This window comes from Canis aureus, chromosome 10 (assembly GCF_053574225.1).
Source record: "Canis aureus isolate CA01 chromosome 10, VMU_Caureus_v.1.0, whole genome shotgun sequence".
Lineage (NCBI taxonomy): Eukaryota > Metazoa > Chordata > Mammalia > Carnivora > Canidae > Canis > Canis aureus.
This window is the reverse complement of record NC_135620.1, coordinates 23,877,110-23,897,613: the sequence shown is the minus strand read 5'-3', so window position 1 is coordinate 23,897,613 and position 20,504 is coordinate 23,877,110. Positions and strand designations below refer to the sequence as shown.

The 20,504-nt window shown below is 39.7% G+C and overlaps 1 protein-coding gene and 1 long non-coding RNA gene across 6 annotated transcripts in view; one reads left to right on the top strand and one right to left on the bottom strand.

Moving 5' to 3' along the window:
• The window catches only part of CDKL3 (cyclin dependent kinase like 3), a 107,925-nt gene extending 91,105 nt beyond the window's left edge, over positions 1-16,820 (top strand). For all 5 annotated transcript variants that reach the window (XR_013387671.1, XR_013387669.1, XM_077911694.1 and 2 more), the window contains one exon: positions 16,690-16,820. Coding sequence is in view for 2 of the 5 variants with exons in the window: in XM_077911694.1 (XP_077767820.1) it covers positions 16,690-16,722 (33 nt within the window). In the remaining 3 variants the exon portion in view is untranslated. The remainder of the gene's footprint in view (positions 1-16,689) is intronic.
• LOC144322109 (uncharacterized) lies at positions 798-6,111 on the bottom strand. The gene is made up of 2 exons (XR_013387677.1): positions 5,842-6,111; positions 798-1,240 (listed from the first exon to the last, which is right to left on the bottom strand). It is a non-coding gene; the product is annotated as an uncharacterized LOC144322109 (long non-coding RNA).
• Positions 16,821-20,504: the final 3,684 nt, after the last annotated feature.

Below are 20,504 nucleotides of genomic sequence, written 5' to 3'. Positions count from 1 at the left end.
TGGGATTCTTTTTTTTTTAAGTTTATTTATTCAAGTAATCTCTACACCCAGTGTGGGTCTCAAATGAATGATCCTGAGATCAGTAGTTGCAAAGTCTACCAACTGAGCAAGACAGGTACTCCTGGCAGGATTCTTTGTATCCAGTTTTAATTTGTGTTTATAATGCTTCAAAATAAAAAAAAAACCTTTTTGTTATGGAAAATTTGAAATATATGCAAGGATAGGCAGAGAATCATAATGGTCCCTCATGTACTCATCATCCAGATTTAACAGTTATTAAGATGTGGTCAGTTTGGTTTCATCTGTTTCCCCACTCATTTCCTCCCCTCTTACATGATTCTGGAGCAAATTCACGATATCGTATAATTCTCTCCTACACATTTCAATATATATCTCTCAAAGCTAAGACTTCTTACAAAGACATAATTATAGGTCTTTATAACAGTTATTTTTTTATAACAGTTATTAACACTTGGTTAATATCAACTATTCAGTGTTCAAATTTCCATATTTCTCGTATTTTTGCATTCTGTTTGAGTCAAGCCTCTGTTTTAATTTTTTTAAAATTCCTGATGGGCTGCTCTGCACAAGGCATTGAGAGAAGTTCTATTGAACATGTGTTGGGCTGAAGAACCCACTGAGTGGAGGGCAGTTCACTCCATTGGGCTGAGAATCTAGACTTCTTCAAGTGGCTTGTGGAAACTGGCAGCCATTTCCACAGATACTTGGTTTGTACATCACTGGTAATCATGTAACTCTGTGATAATGTTGTTTTTGGTCAATTTGTAGAGCCTGTGTAAAGAACGCTTGTGACATATCTTTATTCTTAACACTTCATCAGATGGTTGTGTGGTTACTCAACATTTAGCATCAAGTAAGATAGAAACATAATACTTCTTTGTTTACTAATAATTCATGCTAAGCAAATGCTGATTTTGTCATCTTACCATTTTGGTTCTTTCTTGAAACTGAAGAAGGGTGTGGGATGAGATGAAAGAGTGAGGTGATGACCAAATGTAATATATGTGGAAGTAAATTATAACCCTTGAGGTGTTATACAAAGGAAGTTTTAACACAATGAACAGCATCATCTCTCACATTTTACTTCTGTATTCACAGTCCTTACAGCTTTGCCTCAGTCCATCGATCTAACATCAGACTCTCATCCATCAGTTGGGCTGATGTAGTCTGGCATCCTCTGCCACATCCATCATGAAGTCTCATTGTTGGCACAGTGGTTCTTAGGTGACAATTTGAATGTTTGGGGAGGTAAAAATAGAAATTATTAGGAATGGAAACATAAGGCTACTGATAATAATGATTAGAAACATCACTTTCCGAATTTGATACCATTAAGACAAAGATGAGCTCCTGAGTGGTACAAAAGCATAAATCTTTAGTCCCATCTGGCCTCTTAGTCACATGCCAGATGATATATTCAGTTATGAAGAAAAGGGGGAAAGAAAGTATAAATATCTACAAATGCTGGAAATGTATTATTTAATACTATAATTAAAATACAAGATATAATTAAGGATTTTATAATGTGTTTAGCTTTCTGGCAAGAATGGTCCTTAACCCATTATTTGATCATACATTTGACATTTGGATCTGTTTTTAGAAACACAAAACTGCCCAGAGTCGAGTAACGTTTCCTGTCTCACAGGTACCCACAGAGCTAGAATTACGGAGATAGACTGAGGAAACCAGCCTAGCTCTGCCATAAGGTTGTACTGCTCAGCCAGCCTGCAGTGGAGGGCAGCAGGAGAAAGGGAGTGGTGAGCTCTATCTAGGAGAATAAACCATTCCTCTTTTCATTAGCAGCCCAGAGCAATTATTTCATGAGGAGCCATCTTGATGACATATGCCCAGTCACATAGTCAAACTATGCTGTCCAACTGCATTGTTTCCTGTTTTAATAGGCATTGTAGGTGTCATCTTCTGGTATTTGGGTGAGGCAGGAACCTGAGCAGTCTCACTTGAAGTCTTGTTGACATTGAGAACTTGGCACTGACTTAAAACATTATTTAGTACAAGGTAGAGGGCTTGTTCAGCAATTAGGACTGCTGGTTTTCTGCAGCTGAAACCTAGTTGTAGTCACTGATCTCATGGTTTTGACTATCTACAGGCAGGGTTAGACAATGCAGTATAGTTGTGCAGCCTTCACCATCTCCTCTTCCCTTGAATTACAGATACACCAAGAATGTACCTCACAGTTGCATCCCCAGAAGAAGGTGGCTAGAAGTGTTTCTAGCTCTGTGCCACATTTTAGGTCTAACACTTTGTGTATTTATTTTGGCAAAAGCTTTGGGAGCAGAGGAAGTCATTAGTTTGATTTTATCATTTCAATCTCAAAACATCACTGATAATAGTTTGCCCTTGACAGTTACCTAAACTCAGCTATGGCCAATTGTATTTTACTACATTTGCTTTCCAGAGGTAAATTCTGTTTAGTAGGGAAATGGTCCCTGTATTAAAATCTAGCTCATACAATATCATAATAATGACAACAAACCACAACTTTATTAAACAAAGATTGGTAAGTTGTATTTGAGTTGCCCATGTCTGTTTGCTAACTATATTCTAAGCACTACTTGCATGGCAAAGAGCCAAGTGTTCTTCATCTTTTATTCCCTGTGGCACCTAGTACATGGCAGGGATTCAGCGAAATTGAACAGAAAAGATGTGTATCAGAATAATAATAACACAAGGCAGAAAGTAGTGCTGAGAAAGAGGTATGAGTGATTTGTAGGACCCTGGAGGAGATGTGACTGTCAGCTGGGGAAATCAGAAAGACTTCAAGGAGTGGTGTCTCATGACAGATAGATGGACCTTAATAGACTAACATAAGAGCTGTTATCTATTGGCTGTTTACTATGTGCCAGGCACTGTGCTAAGTATTTTGCCTACTTAATCCAACCAAATCTTCCCAGCAACTCTATGGGAAAGGTACTTTCATCATTCCCATTTTAGAGTTGAAGAAACTTGTGGCTCAGACAGATTAACTGATTTTATCAAAATCACACAGCTGGTAGGTGATAGAGCCAGGATCCAAACCAGTGTGACATGAAGGTGGTTATGCTCTTGAACACTGGACTATACTGTCCCTTATTGTAAGAAGTGAATTAAGTGTCTCATTGTTTGAAAAATATGGCCTATGTTCTAAAAACATTTACTAGTTGATGTGGCTGGAGAATAAGGAATGTGGAGAGTACAAAGCAATGAGGAATAAGGTTGTTCCAGTAAGTCAGGGACAAATCTCAGTACTTGGAATGCTATCCTAAAGAATTAGGGATTTTTGGAAGGTAATAGAAACATTAAATGCATATTAGTGAAGTGACAGGACTAGATAATTGCTTTAGGAAGACAACTCAGTGTGAGAGGGGAGGAAGAGAGGCATACAAACCAGTTTGGTGGCTATTGCAGTAATGGTGCAGGAGTGAAAAGGCCTGCACAGCCCCAAGAGTATGTGATTTCCTCCTGCAAGCCTCACTAGGATTGTTTTATTTTAAGAAAATGTTCAAAAATCTAGTCTCACAAACAATATGAATTAGAGAACATGAATTGGCCTTACAAAATGTGCTCTATTTGAAAACTTTAAAAATAGGATTTGACATAGAGAATATTTTGTACATAAATCTTTGGGAACTGCATGAACTAACCTTTGTGTTTATGTAACATTCTTAAAGGAGCATTTGTTGATTAGTACAAAGAAATATAGGGAATATTATATATCCCTTACAACCACCCCCCTCTTTTTTTTTTTTTTACATGACTCTACTTTCTCTTCTAACCCTTGTGAATGACACTAAATGTTATTACAGGTCCAATACATTCCTAAAATATTTCCAAATAAACAAATTAGTAGAATTAGGCATTGGAAACCCCTCATAGACTGTTGCTTCTGGACTGTGCTCTGGATATACAAGTGATTCCCTTGCCCACGGAGCTCGCTCACATGCCCAAGTTATGTGTATAGCTCTGAGGCAACGTGTGACACCATGACATTGCCTAATTACACAGAGTCTCCTCTTGTTCGAAGGGAGTTGCTCATGAGGAGGCAGGCTCTCTAATTTTCCCTTCAGGAGGACTCCATCCCATGATTCTCCACCCTGAAGTGCGGAATAGACAAATAATAAATATTGGATTGACTAAGAGAATTCATCACCCACCTTTTGAGGTTTTATAGGCAAATCTAGGAATATGTCCCATTTTATCGTACAGTGTGTAGGAATAGCAATATTTCACGCCTCTCCACTAGTCAACACTTTTTATATGCTGACTAAAACATAATCACCTGGATATTACAGAATTATTAATTTCAAGTATGGGAGTGATTAAGTTTACAATGAGTTTTTATCTTTTTAGAGATACATGTTGAATATTTATTCATGAAATGTTATGATGCCTAGGAGTTGCCTCAAAATAACAATGGATGGAGGAAGTTGGTGGGGGTGCAGATAAAATATTAATGAGTATAATGGGTACGAGTTGGTGATTGCTGAGGCTGGATAATGAGTGCATGGGGGATCATTAAAATACTCAGTATATTAATTTAGTGAATAATAATTATCTTTACAAAAGTTCTACTCCATGTGTATGTTTGAAATTATACATAAATTTTAAATGATCACCCTTTAGATTTTGGGCCAAGTACTGCAATGGAAAAGAAATATTAATGAATTGTTTCTAGAAAAACATGCATGTCCAGTCATTTCTCTTCTCAGTACACAGTATACAAGTCAGTCTGTTCCCTGTCTCCAAGACTTCATTAACTCTGTAGAGCTGTGATTAGTTTCCTATGCCTTGACCCATGCTTGTTTCTCCTCTGGCTTGTCTCTTCCATTAGATCAGTTATCTCATCATGGAAAGACTTTCCATGTAACCAGCTCTTCATCCGTGCAGTACTCTGATTTTTCAAGGATGATAAAATAAAATGTTAAAGATAAGAGAGTAGATCAAATAGTGTAAGTCAGTATTTTTCAAAAGATTTGCAACGGGGGATGGTGATTATCTAAATGTCAGTATATGTGTCAGGAACATGAGTTCAATTCAGTAACAACAGTGATTCTCCCTAAAGCTAGGGGGAACACATCATACTTTTTCTTCTTGTAAATGAGAATCTGGCCTCAGGGTAGCAAAGAGAAAGGAGGGAAAAAGGAAGGATACAGGTGAGAATGGTAGTCAATGGTTATTTCAAAATTCACTCCCAAATGGTAGGGAACATGCACTTGTTCCCAGGTGGCTATGCTCGCATCCCTGGGCCTGTGTCTTACTGGTGTGGCTCTAACATGGCTCTTATTCTTCCAGGTAGGTGAAATTATCACTAGAAGTCTTCTGCAGTGACTGCAGCCCCTTTTCTTCTTTTATTTATTTTTTAAAAGATTGTATTCAGGAGAGACACACAGAGAGAGGCAGAGACACAGAGGGAGAAGCAGGCCCCCTGCGGGAAGCCTGATGGTGGGACTTGATGCCATGATCCCATGACCCTGGGATCAGGACCTGAGCCAAAGGCAGATGCTCAACCACTGAGCTACCCGGGTGCTCCCTTTTTCTTCTTTTAGCCGAGAGTTGTATAAAGTCTTATTGCTGAGAAAGATCAAAGCATCACTTTAGAGGTTTTCCAAAGGCCCTGAATGTGCATAGATTCGAACCACATCATACAATTAGGCAGCAGGGTCCAGAGCACAAACTAGGTCTTCATACTATTGGCCAATTCTCTACCTCCTGGAGGTGTGTTTTGAAAATTTTAGTCTGTTGTTAGGATCAAGAGATACGTTGAGTGCCTTGTTTAGAAACTGTAATCTCTAGTTTGGCCATCAAAGGGAAGTGTAGGCTTACCTGCAGAGATGACTGAGTGAACCGCTGTGGGGAAGTGGTGATGTCGTCAGCCGTCTCTGGCCTCCACACTGAAACTGGAATACACTCTCGGTTAGGAAACAAAGGAGGAAGTAAAGCAGATTCGTCATTGCCTAAGTAGCCTGGTATGCTAACCTAGAATTCTTGATTCTCTAGCTGTTGGTTGATGCAACAGAGGGAAACTTTCTCATGCACATGCTAGGCCCCAACTGAGAAGAGCCAGGGAGCTGCCAGCTGTTTGGAATGGACCCATTCACCTGTGTGCTCTGAGGAGCTCCCTGGGAATTGCAGCAATCTCGTGCCTTCTCTGGCATTGCTCAATTCCTCCAGGAAGTTTGCTTTAGGAGAAATCTTTTATCCTACTTCTGCATGGGTGATAGCCAAATGTAGCTTTGATATAACGGGTAAGATTTATTTGATTATTTGAAAGTTTCAGCCACAAAATGGACATTATTTTTTAAAAAGATTTTATTTATTCATTCATGAGACACACACACACACACAGGGGCAAAGACACAGGCAGAGGGAGAAGCAGGCTTCATGTAAGGAGCCCAGTGTGGACTGGATCCTGGGTCTCCAGGATCACGCTCCGGGCTGAAGGTGGTGCTAAACTGCTGAGCCACTCAGGCTGCCCACAAAATGGACATTAACATTTAAGATTCCCCATCCCTTGGCTTCTTAAAAGTGGTTTAGAAAATCAATAGTGAACACATCCATTCTCCAGCGGCTGGGGAGGGCAGACATAGAAGGTTATCTCTTGGAATCTTAGGCTCTCAGCACTCCTTTTTCCTCTAGAAATAAGTTCTTGTTCTGTTATTAGGAATAAAAAAATTCAGCTGGCTAGAGGGACTAGTCATTCTTCTGAAGTGTTACCAGATCTATAAGGAACTTTGGCCTTTTCCTGCTTGCAAGCAGGCACACCTTGAGTCTAGACCTATGTAAAGTCTCCTGCTCTGTTCCTTGAAGGGCTGTGGAATGAGATAGAGTCCCATCCTCCTGCCCGTGGCCTACTCAAGCCTGGATTTTCCTCTCTTGTCCAATGATTCATCAGGAACCAACTCAGATCTCCTTTGCTTTAATTTGGGCTCATTTCTTCTTCTACTTTTTAAAAAACATTTTATTGACTTGACAGAACAAGAGAGAGTGAGAGAGTACAAGTAGGGGGAGCAGCAGGCTTTCTGGTGACCAAGGAGCCCAATATGGGACTTGATCCCAGGACCCCAGAATCATGACCTGAGTGAAAGGCAGACACTTAACCGGCTAAGCCACCCAGGCGCCCATGGGCTCATTTCTTTTTGATTAATCATCTCGTGACACAATAATTTCTTGATCTTTATTAAGCTGCTATTCCTTGAAATTGTTTTAAAAGGTTATTTGTTATTTATTTTTTATTAAGTAATCTTTATGCCCAGTATGGGGCTCGAACTCAGGACCCCAAGATCAAGAGTCATATGATCCACCAACTGATCCAAACATCCTTTTTAAAATTTGCTTATGATCTTGAGCTTCTCAGAATAAAGATATTTTTATTTATTTTTTTAAGTTTTTATTTAAATTCCAGTTAGTTAACATACAGTGTTGTATTAGTTTCAGGTGTACAATTATAGTGCTTCAACACTTCTCACATCACCCACTGCTCATCACAACAAACACACTCCTTTACCCACATGACCTATTTCATTCATCCTCCCACCCAGAAGAAAGACACTTTTAAATCCAATAAACAAATTATAAGTAAACTAATATGGCATATCTTAGACTCGGAACTAAATAGGAGAGGGTGGCAAAGGAAGCCTCAGAATCCAAATCCAATCTGAGACCTTGTGGTGAGCTACCAGGAGCCATCTCTGACCGACCTACCTCCCTCCCTTCCTTCCTTCCTTCCTTCCTTCCTTCCTTCCTTCCTTCCTTCCTTCCTTCCTTCCCTCCTTCCTTTTTCAGCTTTCCTGAGATACAGTTGACATAGAAAGTTGTTTAAGTTTCAGGTGTACAATGTGTTATTTAATACACTTCTATATTACAAAATAACCACTACAGCTTTAGCTAATACCTGCACCACAGCACATATTTGCCATTTCTTTTTTGTGGTGAGAGCATCTGAAATCTACCTGTAGTCTCTGTCATTCTTTTTTTTTTTTTTTTAAGATTTTATTTATTTATTTGACAGCACAAGCGGGGGAGAGGCAAAGGGAGAGGGAGAAGCAGATTCGCCACTGCAGGGAGCCCAATGCAGGGCTTGATCCCAGGACCCTGGGATCATGACCTGAGCTGAAGGCAGATGCTTAACTGACTGAGACACCCATGTGCCTCTGTCTGTCGTTCTTAATGATAAAAAGCAGGGGCCAAGGCTGACAATGCAGGGAAAGATGTTGACTTTGGATTCATATGGTGTAGAAGGCACCCCAGACCTTTTTAAAGGTCCTAAAACATTAACAAGCCAATGATGTCAGTTAGTGACTCCAGAATATAAGGATGGGATCTAACCAAGAGATCCTGTGGGTACAGGTAAGCTCTAGGACCCTGACAGGGCCATGTATTTCTCGTGCGAGGTATGGAAAGGGATGAAGTTATGCTAGAACCATTTGAGAAGGGTAAATCTGGTCTCTGTGGATGGTGGATGCCTTGTCTTGTGTGAAGCAGCCAGGTCAGTTGTGAATCTCTGAATCTTTCTTGTCTCATGGCAGCCATCTCTAAGTTTTAACCTGTGCTGCTCTTTTTAAATGTGAAGCTTCTATTACATTTTTTTCTGTCACAGGCCCACTTAGTGATCAGTATTTTCCAGACCCTAATGTTTGTTAATCCATACAACTGTTCTATACTTTTGTTCTTTTGCATTGTTTCAGAGCCCACCCCTTGCTATTCACAACTGCATACAGTAACAGTAATGCCCGTGGTATTCAGTGTGACTCACATCCTTGCATGATTGACTGTTATCCAGGCTTTTTTTTTTTTTTTTTAAGATTTTATTTATTTATTCATGAGACACACAGAGAGAGAGTCAGAGACATAGGCAGAGAGAGAAGCAGGCTCCCTACAGGGAGCCCGATGTGAGACTCCATTCTGGAACTCTGGCATCACAACCTGGGCCGAAGGCAGATGTTTAACCGCTGAGCTACCCAGGTGTCCCCAGGCTTCTTATTAATACTGAAGTATAGTTCTAAATTCACAAGCATAATTCAGAAATAGAGTAATTAGTTTGATTTTGGGGGTTGCTTTTCTCCCAGAAATCTGAAAATTCCCATGATTCTTTCCTTAAAAATTGTAAATTAAGACTTCTGTCTTCTAGAAGTTCTCATTTGTGTTTATCCTCATTTGACAGCTGAAAAAAACAGCATGAAAATGACAACTTTCTGTATAACTTAGGTGTTTCATTGACCTCCACACAGTTATTTTAAGAGTATTTAGATATATCTGAATGGTCACTAAGAACTTCTGAGGGACTTGAAATCCGACCTATTTAAAGGAGTTGTCCTGGATGGTTCAATTCTGGCTTGTCAAGGTGACCTTGAGTAGGGACCTAAGGACCATCAGTTCTTATTTGTGTAGGCCACAGGATATTCACCAAGGGGCAAAGGCAGGATGGCTCAGGGCCAGATGTCCATCATTTGTAGCAAAGCTGCCTTGTGAACATGAGGCCAACCACTTCACCTATGTCCTGTGACAACAGTATTAAGAGAGATGTTTCTCTGCCATCTCCAAGACAGTGAGGGAGTGAAGTACTTGGGCCTTTTGCCTTGTCCTCAGGCGGGTGTATCTGCACTACCCCTGTGTATGTATGTAGCCATGCTTGATTCCCCAGTTCCTGTAGAGCTCATAAACTAGCCATGGTGCTCCCATACACTATATCAACCCAAGTATAAAGTCCCCAAGGAATATAGCCCTGCTTGATCAAATTAAGTATACACAGATCCTATAATGAGATTTCTGTGGTCAAGTGACACCCTCCCATGTACCAACCAGGAGTGATGTTGCAAAACAGTTGAAACCTAGTAGAAGTAAGAACTGGGGACAGGGCCACCTCCTACAGTTGTACCCTGAACAAGACTCCAACTGAGGGGATGAGTTGGGGCTGAAACCCAGCCTGAAAAAAAAAAAAAAAAAAAAAAAAAGAAACCCAGCCTGAGCCTCACCTTGCCAAGCCTTGTATTTTACTCTGGGCAGTTTTCTCCAAGAGGAAGAGGTGTCTTTTCTAATGCACTTCAGGACACCTATGGGTGAGATGTTGTCTTAAGAGGTTTATATACAGGTCCCAAATTGGTGACATATGAGGCTGCTGCTCATGGCAGCATTTTGTTTTGGGTGGTGAAAAGTCTGAGGCACTGGGGGTGCCCATTACTGGAGTACTCTGCAGCAGTCAGGAATGATGGCCTGGATGTGTGCATAGCAACGTGGATAGGTCTTAAAGTATGGAGTGGAAACAGTAAGACACAGAGTGAGATCTGTAACACAATGCTATTGTGTAAATTAAAATACATGCAAACGAGACAGTAACACACAATTACATGAACACATACAAGCCAAAAAAATAGAATTAAATGGATTAGAATGGTTGCTTGCAGGGGGGAAGGAGTGAGGAGCAAGAAGAGAAAATACAGGCATACATACTTAAAAGAGTTGCCTTGTATGCACTGACTAAGATAATGTGCCCTGAACTGGAAAGTGTGATTAACTTAACACTTGACACTTGAGGCCAAAGTTGTTGTTTTTTTTAAAGTGCCCTGGGCCTTGCCATTTGAGGCTTTCCTCAATGCAGCTGTTGACCAGCAGCATGGCTAGATCAACATGATCACAGCTTTTTAATAATCTCATCAACAGACACTTCTGTCTGGACTTCTGTGAGCTTCCTTGTAACATACCTGTCTTTATCAAACTCAGGGAGGCTACTGCTATCCTGGTCCATAAAATCCTTTGAATTTACCTTGCCTTTATATTATTTCATTTTCTTGATAAGCCATAAACAGAAATGAAAGCATTTACTTCCCTGGGGATTTAATCAAACTATAAAAGCTATGTTAATGAAGAATAGGGACTGCAAAGAAGAAAAGAAAGCCCTGGTTTCCTCTACGTCCTGTATCAACTTGCATTCAGCCAAGGCTTGCAGCAGGTGGGTCAGATTGGGTTTATTGGGACACAGTGTGTAAGCTTCTTTCAAGATACATCTGGAACGTTCTAGACCAATGTAATCAAAAAGTACCTAATAGGTAGAAATTTGCACCATTTAACAAACACATGAGTAAATCCAGTACCATTTTTGGGATATTTCTTGGTCAACTCTGTGCTGCTTAAACCAAAAAACAAAAATAAAAATAAAAAGACATAATATTCTTCAAAGTAGCATGTGTTTAATAGGTATCTAATAAGTGTAAGTTAGACTGAATGACCTTTTACTATCCATCCAAGGACACCTCCTGCCCCTACGGTATCTTACATGTTTTACAGTAGGTGCCTCTTCTTCATGGTGACACAGTCCCAGAGTCAGGCACACGTATAGCAAATGGAGTTGAGTCTCAGCCCAGTCACCTCCTTGGTTATGAAGGATATTATCTACACAGCTGTAGGATGTGGCCCTGCAAACAAATAAGCTCCCCTACTTTTCTCTCTTCCGCCAGGTTTCCATGATTTGCAACATTTTTCTGGTTGGTGTCAGAAAGGCAGGCTTGATTGACCATCCTATCCCCAAGTAGCACAATAACATCTCCATCCTACCATGCTCTTCTGCAACTTTGCCCCCTTGCCTCTGTAAAGGTGGAGTGGAGTCTGATTCTACTCTTTTTGAGTCTGGGTGAGCTTTAGACTTGCTCACAACCAACAGAACACCGCAAAAGTGACAATGTAATTTCTGAGGTTGGGTGATAAAAATTGATGATATAGCATCCACCCTGATGGCTGGAATGTTTGGACTTGGAGCCCTAAGCTGCCCTGTAAGAAGTCTGACTATCCTCAGACTACCAAGCTGTAAGGAAGTCATGCCACATGGTGAGGCTGTGTGTAAGTGCTCTGGTCAGCAGTCCTGGGTTTTGAGTGCTCCAGGTTCAGACGCCAGATATGTGAGTAAACAAACCTTAGATGCTTCTAGGTCCCATTTATGAAGTCGTCACCAGATTCTGAATCTCCCCAGCTGAGGCCCCAGATAGCTTGAAGCAGAGAGAAGCTATCCCAACTGTGGCCTTTCTGAATTTCTGACACATGAAATCCATAAGCACAATAAATTGGTGCCTGTTTTATGTTACAGACCAAGAGTAACTAAAAGACCCATTATCCTCAGTAACACTGAGAAGAAGAGCAATAAAAAAGGAGAAGAAACTTATAATTTAAAATTTAAAAATTAAAGAGTTATAAACTGCTTTAAAAATTTTAAATCATATATATAGACGAGCTATATCAACAAATACAAATGACAGTGTTTGACTCCTGATGAGAATAAACCATTAAAGAAAGACACTTAAGAAAATGAGAGCAATTTGACCTCTGACTGTATACTAGATAATATTAAAGAATTACTGTTAATTTTAAATATGTGATTAAAGTGGTTATTGAAAAAGAGTCCTTATTTGTTAGATACCTACAGAAGTATTTATGAAAATATCTAATTTGCTTTAAATTGGACTTAAAATGGAAATGAGGGAAGAATGGGGTACAGATAAGATTGCCATATTTTAATAATTTTCAAAGCCAGGTAACAGGTATGATGTCTACTTTTGTGCGTATTTGAAACTTCTCATAAGAAAAAGTTTGCCAAAGTGAGGGTAGGAGGAACTTACTTGTCCTGTGTCCCATTCTTCCAGGCTGTGGTTAATGTGCTAACAGGTTTCAATGGTTTAAATAGATTGCTCCTCATACAAGCATGACCTCTGTGTACTCCTGGAGGCTTCTTGAGACCCAGGACCCTAAAGCAATGTGAGATTTCAGGAGGAGAAAAGGACTAAGGAAGAAAGCATATTCTTAGGCAAATGTTTTAGGCACTCCTCAAATCAATATAATTTTGAGTGGCAAGAATTCCCCTTGAAGATAGAATTCTCTTTTCTGACAATATGTAGTCCAGCAATAGGTACACAAGTGGACATCCATGAATTCCTGGTGAACTGATTTCAGAAATTGTTCAGGATTTACTCATCAGTTTACTATGAAAATTAGGGATTGTTCAATTTTCCACTTTGAAATGTATCGGTCAGCAGAAAGACAAGCAAATGGGCTGCACGTTGCTATGCAGATGATGTACTTTGGAAGGTCCTTCTGTTTGCCTGTAGGTTCTCTTCCCTTGAAGAAAGACTATTAACTCATGCTGCAGCCTGCTGCTCTCTGCTTGGTTTGGGCTATGTCACTGAGCCCAAAATAGAAAGTTCTTTTACTGTAGAACAGGGAAAGAGGTTTAAATTTATCAATTCAAATAACAAAGGCTAGCATTATACTGGCTTTTCTCGGGTTGGGGGTAGGGAAGAGATAATGCCTGCTTCATCAAGAAGGAGTGATCTGACACTGGCAGGGGCTGGGACCAGGAAACAAGCTTCCACTGTGGTGAGCTGGGCGTCTTTCCCATCTTGGCTGCCCTCATTCCCGCCTTCCAACCATATCACCTCTTTTAGGACATGGGAAAGCAGCTGAGCTACTGGGGAGTAAGTCCCAGAAATGTCACTGAAGTTATCAGACTGGAAAAATTCTATGAGACAAACCCTTTCTCTCTTGGCTTTTAGAGGAGTCAGTACCTTGCAACAAAGTTACACAGAAGGGAGATGTATCTTTTCCTTGTCAAATGGCAAAAAAAAAAAAAAATAATAATCATAATCATAATCATAATAATAATGATCCCTAGGGTTGGAAAGCATTTCTAGAAATTGGCATTCTGCTGGAGGGAGGTAGACTGAGCTAGCCACCTTGAGAACAACCTGAGGACACAGATCCACAGTATACCAGAGAATGTGGATCCAGAAGCTCTCTCATTTATAGCTGGTGGGAGTGCAAATTGATTCCCTAGACAAATTCTTGTACATACACAACAGGAACATTTACAGTATAATGTTCATAGCAGCAGTGTGAGTAAGAGCTAAATCCTAGAAACAATGTACTTGCCCATCAGTGGGAGAGTGGATGATAAACCATGGTATGTTTACACATTGGGGGATTTCTTTTTATACCAGGCAAAATGACTACAGTGGAATGCAATGATGTGGATGAGTTTTAGCACAGTAAATAGAAAAAAACAAGTCCCCAAATATTACCTACAGCTTAATGTCATTTTTATAAAGCTAAGGACAGTTCTAAGAGATTACTTTTTAGGAATATATATAAAGATACAGCAAAATCCTACACAAAGAAAAGGAAATGAACATATGATTTGGAATGGTTCCCTTGGATAGGATGGGATGTAAAGCCTTATGCTTCAATATTGATTATTTTTGAGGCCCTAACTTTTGGGTTGTGGATTGACAGATACTGACTACATTAGTAAAATTAATGAATTTATTACCTAAATTAACAAAATCAGGACATCCATACCAATTTTGAGAGTATCAGAAAAAAGGATTATGGTTAATCCAATTCTATATGCCTGTCAGTTAAAAAAAAAAAAAAAAGCAAAACAGGGTCGCCTGGGTGGCTCAGTGGTTGAGTGTCTGCCTTTGGCTCAGGGCGTGACTCCAGGGTCCTGGGATTGAGTCCTGCATCAAGCTCCCTGTGAGAAGCCTACTTCTCCCTCTGCTTATGCCTCTGCCTCTCTCTGCGTGTTTCTCATGAATTAATAAATAAAATCTTAAAAACAAAACAAAAACAAGTTATAGAGCTTTTGGCACAGTCGTCCCATTTCTAAGCATTTATCTTAAGGAATAAAGATACAAATAAATATTTATAAACAGGACACATATCATGGTATTTATAAATATAAAAATAGGGAACAGGGGCACCTGGGTGGCTCAGCAGTTGAGCATCTCTCTTTGGCTCCAGTCATGATCCTGGGGTTCTGGGATCGAGTACTGCATCAGGCTCCCCACAGGAAGCCTGCTTCTCCCTCGGCCTATGTCTCTGCCTCTCTCTGTCTCATGAATAAATAAATAAAATCTTTTTTAAAACGAAGGAACAATCTAATTACCAAACTAAAGGATTAATTACATAAATTGGGTTACATTGATATACTTGAAAACAAGCTAATCTTTTAAAAATATTTTCTAAGAGTATTTAACTATATGAGGAAAAGGTTATGATATATAAGTTGAATAAAACAGATTACAGAAAAAAGATTACAGAACAGACATACAACATGAACTTAGTTTTTTATTTCCCACAGTATACATATGTCAATCAAGAAAAGTTGAGAAGACTATACATCAAAATGATTATAGCTCTCATTTCTGGATATTGTGATTGTTTCTTCCTCAAACTTGTCAGTAGTTCACAGATTTTCTGCAGTGATCACTCTTTTACAACCAGAAATAATTTTATCATAAAAAGTTAAAAATAGGGAAGCCTGGGTGGCTCAGCGGTTTAATGCTGCCTTCAGCCCTGAGCATGATCCTGGAGTTCCGGGATCGGGTCCCATATCGGGCTCCCTGCGTGGAGCCTGTTTCTCTTTCTGCCTGTGTCTCTGCCTCTCTCTGTGTGTCTCTCATTAATAAATAAATAAAATCTTTAAAAAAAAAAAGTTAAAAATAGGGGTAGCCCCGGTGGCTCTGTGGTTTAGTGCTGCCTTCAGGCCAGGGCAGGATTCTGGAAACCAGGGATCAAGTCCCATGTCAGGCTTCCTGCTTGGGACCTGCTTCTCCCTCTGCCTGCTTCTCCCTCTGCCTGTGTCTCTGCCTCTCTCTCTCTATGTCTCTCATGAATAAATAAATAAAAATCTTAAAAAAGGGGGGGGATGGTTTCCTAAAGCCTCCTACGTTGGAAAAGCATTCTAAAAAAAAAAGTTAATAATAATAATAGCTAATGTAGATGGGAACACTTGTTATGCGCTAAGAGCATTACATGGATTCATTTATTTAAAGCTTAAAATAAACTTATGGGAATGGTACTATTATGATACCCATGCTACGGATGAAAATACTGATGGTTAGGGGGTTCAATAACTTTGAATGAGGATGCAGAGGCCATAAAAAGTGGTGCCTTGAGTCAGGCTTCCAGGAGGCCCTTTAAACGGTGGGCCTGATGGTAGGGTGTTGGTCTCCCTGGTACAAGATGGTTGCAGTTCCCTGTGAATAACACTGGGAACTGAACAGCTTGATGTGGAACCTGCAATCCACCAGAGAAAGAGGCCACCAAGGGGTGTCTAAGCCTGAGTCCACACAAGGCAACTATCAAACGTGGATGTGTGTAGGGGGGCACAAATGGGGAAGCCAGGGAGCCCAGTTCCTGAGGGTTTCTGATGAACCCCTGTCGCAGATCCCAGTAAGTGGAGCCTGACTATAGAACAGAGATATTTTACTCATGGCTCTGACTAGCTCTGGTTCTCACCGGTCACTGTAGGATTGGCCTCTAGAGCCTTCAGTGGAGAGGAGGAGGGTGGCTCTAAGGATGGGATAGAGCCAGGGACTAAGCTGCGGTCTCTTCTCATCACTCATGCTTTAAATATAAGCTCTGATGTGATCAAGACACCAGAGATAAAATGCCTTTCTCAAGCTAAGCAGGCAGGATCTGGTATCCAATTTGGACAAGACAGTGGAAAATAGACTCAGGGGGAAAAAATCCCTTGGCCTCAACACCAACACACGGGAGTTGAAGAATCTGACACCTTAACATTGTAGAATAAACAAATGTAAGCATAGTTTCCTATGTTTTCTTCAAAGCATATAGAATAGATACGACTTAAGAAGGAGTGATTTTAACAGTTAGTTCTTCTCTTCTCAGCTGAAGAATTCTGGATTATCTTTCAACATGTAGCTCAAGCGTCAGCTTCTGTGGAATACTTCCCAAGCCGTCCCAACGAAAAAGTCCATACCTCTTCTGTACATGTTTAATAAATGATTTATCTGTTGGAATGTCTGTCTTCCCCTGCTGGAGCATAAGCTCAGTGGACTGTGTTTTATGCACCTGAGTTTTCCCTTCTTTCCCTGTTCTTCTTCCCATTATCTCTCCCCCATACACATGCATCCCTCTGCCAGCCATATGGTGGTAAGTGCTAATTGTTGCTTTTGGAACAGAGAACTATAAGGTTTGGTGTATGGTCTCCTAGAATTCTCAGAGCTGGGAATCAAACTCTCTTTTGCATCTATGACACTTGGGAATCTGATGAAAGCTGAGGACCTTTCCCCAGGGGGGACAAAAATACATGTACAAAAGAAAACTCCAAATTGTACAGCAGCAAAGGCACACACACCCAACACATACACAAATGAATGCATATAAAATTGGGGAGATCTGAATAAGATAGGTGGGTTGTATCCATAGCAATACTCCAGTTGTGATACTGTACTATAGTATTGCAAGGGGTTACCACTGGGAAATCGGGATATCTCTGTATTATTTGTTACAACTGCACATGAATCTAAAATTGTCTCAATAAAGATTTCAGTAAAAAAAGAAATTCCTTTGGGAGTTGATGGATTTCCCCCTGAATCCACCCCATGAATCCTAAGTTGAGAGCTCCCCAGTATAGTCCAATCTCTCCCACTGATGACCTAGAGTCATCACAGAAGGCTCTTCAGAGAATGTGGGGCTTGAACTGGTCTTAACTGACAAGTAGGGTTCATATAGATAAAAGTGGCTATCTGGGGAGCAGGGACATATTGAGCAAAGAGGTGAAAGTAGGAATGGAGTGGAGGCAGATAGCATTTGTCTGAGAGTAAGAGGGCCACCTGAACTGAGGGTAAGACCTTTTAATGAGAGGGAAGGCAGGAGAAAGAACCATATTGAAATGGTTTGTGAGGAGGCCATGTGAGAAGGCCACAGGGAAGGGGGGACTTCTTTTCACAAGAAAGTGGGAGCTCCTGAGTGAGTAATATTCCAGGGCATGGTGGAATATTTAAGCTACATGTTGCTTGATTCTGTGATTCCCTAAGAGGTGCCTAGTCAGGTTTACTCAGATATTCTGAAAATTTTCTTTTCACAATTATGAGCAATATATTTTCATTATAGAAGAATCAAGCACGTAAAAAGAAAAAAAAAATCCCATTCACTAGAAGCAACTGCTATTAATACCTCATCATGTACCTTTCTAACGTCTCTCATAAACATCTATTTATACTATATAATTAGTAAAATTATGGTTATACATGTTTTACAAGGTAATTTTGTCACTTAATACTATATTATGCATAATGTTCCATGTTGATAAACATACTTCTATGATAAGATTAATACCTGCATAGCTGGTGACAGTATTTTTAAGGCTTATCCAGCCCTCTGGAGTGATAAACTTTGCTTTTCATTTCAGAGATTTTCTTTCCTCTGTAACCGAAAGAATTATTTTCTCTGTAACTGAGAATGGTATTTAGATGTCAGGGATATTACCAAGGGACACGGTCATTTCTCTCTCATATTTTTTTCTTTAGACAAATTGCAGTAGCTGGATGAAAAGGCTGTATTCTCTCTGTGGCAAAGTTCCTGGCCACAAAATTTTGGCCACATCTATAAAATTCCAATTTCAGGCAAAAGGGTAATGTAAGTTTAATTTTTCTCAAAATTGCAAAGGAGAAAAACAGGGGTGGATACCAATGAGTCGCAAGCATCACTGTGTATGGTGAATACAGAAATCTTTTGGTAGTTGGGCAGGTCCAGTTGGCCAGAGTATGACGGGTTTCTCACAGGCATAGCCACTAAAATGTTGACTAATTGGAGCTTCTGGGGCACAGAAGACCCTGGTGCAAAGTGCATGTTACCGGATATGGCACCCATATTATATAAAAGATTCCACACAACAGGAACATAAGACTGACCAACTGTATTCATTCTTGGATTTATTCCTCATTGACTTTTTCTCTACACAACAGGTCTTCTGAATGTTTGCATGATGTCAAGGGAAGAGGGGGGGTGTTCTTTAACCCATCTCTACCCTCTAGTCTTGAATCTCCCTCCTCACACAACCCATCCTCATTTCATCTGATGGCTTTGTGTCTCTATGACATTTTTGATACCATTATGTTCTGTTTCCATTATGTAAACCACTATGTATTTTACAGCAGGCACTGAGGTGCTCCAAGTGGCATTAGAGGATGTTTAGAATCAGAGTCCACTTAGAAGTAATACAAATAGAATATCTATGGGTGCCTGGGTGGCTCGGCCGGTTAAGTGTCTGACTCTTGATTTCAGCTCAAGGTTGAGATGGAACCCTGTGTCAGGCTCTGTGAATGAAGCCTGCTTTGGATTTTCCCTATCTGTCCTGTCCCACTGTCCTCCTCCCTCTAAACAAAAACAAAAACAAACACACACACATACACAAAATGGTAAGAATATCTAACACTTTAATACTTAGTGGACATTACGGTATGCTGTGTTGTGTTTTACATTTATAATTTAATTCTTAAAAGAACCCTATTATTTGACAATTACAATTATCTCCACTTTATTGATGAAAAAATTGAGAAAAGTTAGTTAACTTGCCAAACTTCATGCAGAGCCAGAATTCAAACCAGATCCATCTGACTTGAGCCATTTCTTATCTACATGGCTCTACTTTCTGTATCAATAAGCTTAAAAGTCAGGGAAGTGGATGGAACAACAGTATAAACCTAACGTAAGGTGAAGAAAAACATTCCTTCATGTTTAATGTCCATTTTTATACTTTGACTAAGTATCTATTATAAAGCTATTTGCTGAAGGTCATCTTTCTTCTACCCCACCCCCATCATCAGATGATTTTTATTTATAGCTATGTTTAAACATCACAGGCAACACTTAGACTTGCTGTATACTGAATTTACCATCTGAGCAAAGATTCTTTCTCAAAGCATATTTGCTTTATTCACTCTCTGGTCTTTGCCAAGAAATTAAAAGGACATTATTTTTTTTCTTATTGGTTTGCTTTTTACTTTTTGTTCCAAGTATTCCTCAGCTCTAGAATTTAGACTGTCAGGTCCAATTAGTCAAGACCAGATTAATCAAACTGAAGCTTTAGATCCCTTGACTAGTCTGAGTTCTACAGAGTAGGAAAACATTCTAGTCTTTCTAAAGGAAAAGACATTCTGATTTAGTTCCGTATTGTTTATAATAACATATGCTTTACTTCATGGCTTGAATGCTAATAAGTGCTTCCTAGAATTCATTCCTTAAGAAGTTAAGTCATGGCATCTAATTATTTGGCAGGATGTTTTAAGTATATATAATTATATCTTCCCTCCATTTTGTGGTGGTGGTGAGCCAAGTAATCTGCACCAAGAGAAAATAAATAATACCTACATAAGGGCTACCAACTAGAGCTCACATCACTTTGGAAAAACCCACTCATTATAATCTTAACACACAGTAGGGGCTTAATACAATTTTTTTAGGGTAGATAAAACACATGAGGTTTTTATTATTTGCTTTTTTTTTTAACCATGTGATTTCTGACAATATAGCATTTTCTAAATTTTCTTTTGAAAGGAACTTGTTTCTCATGGTAATCATGGTCCGTGGAAACTATTGTGTAAAATGTTGCTGCAGACGCTTAAAATCTTGATGTCCCTCAGTACACATTTGCACCCATTCAGGACTTCTGTCTGAAATATGAATGCATGGGGCCCTTA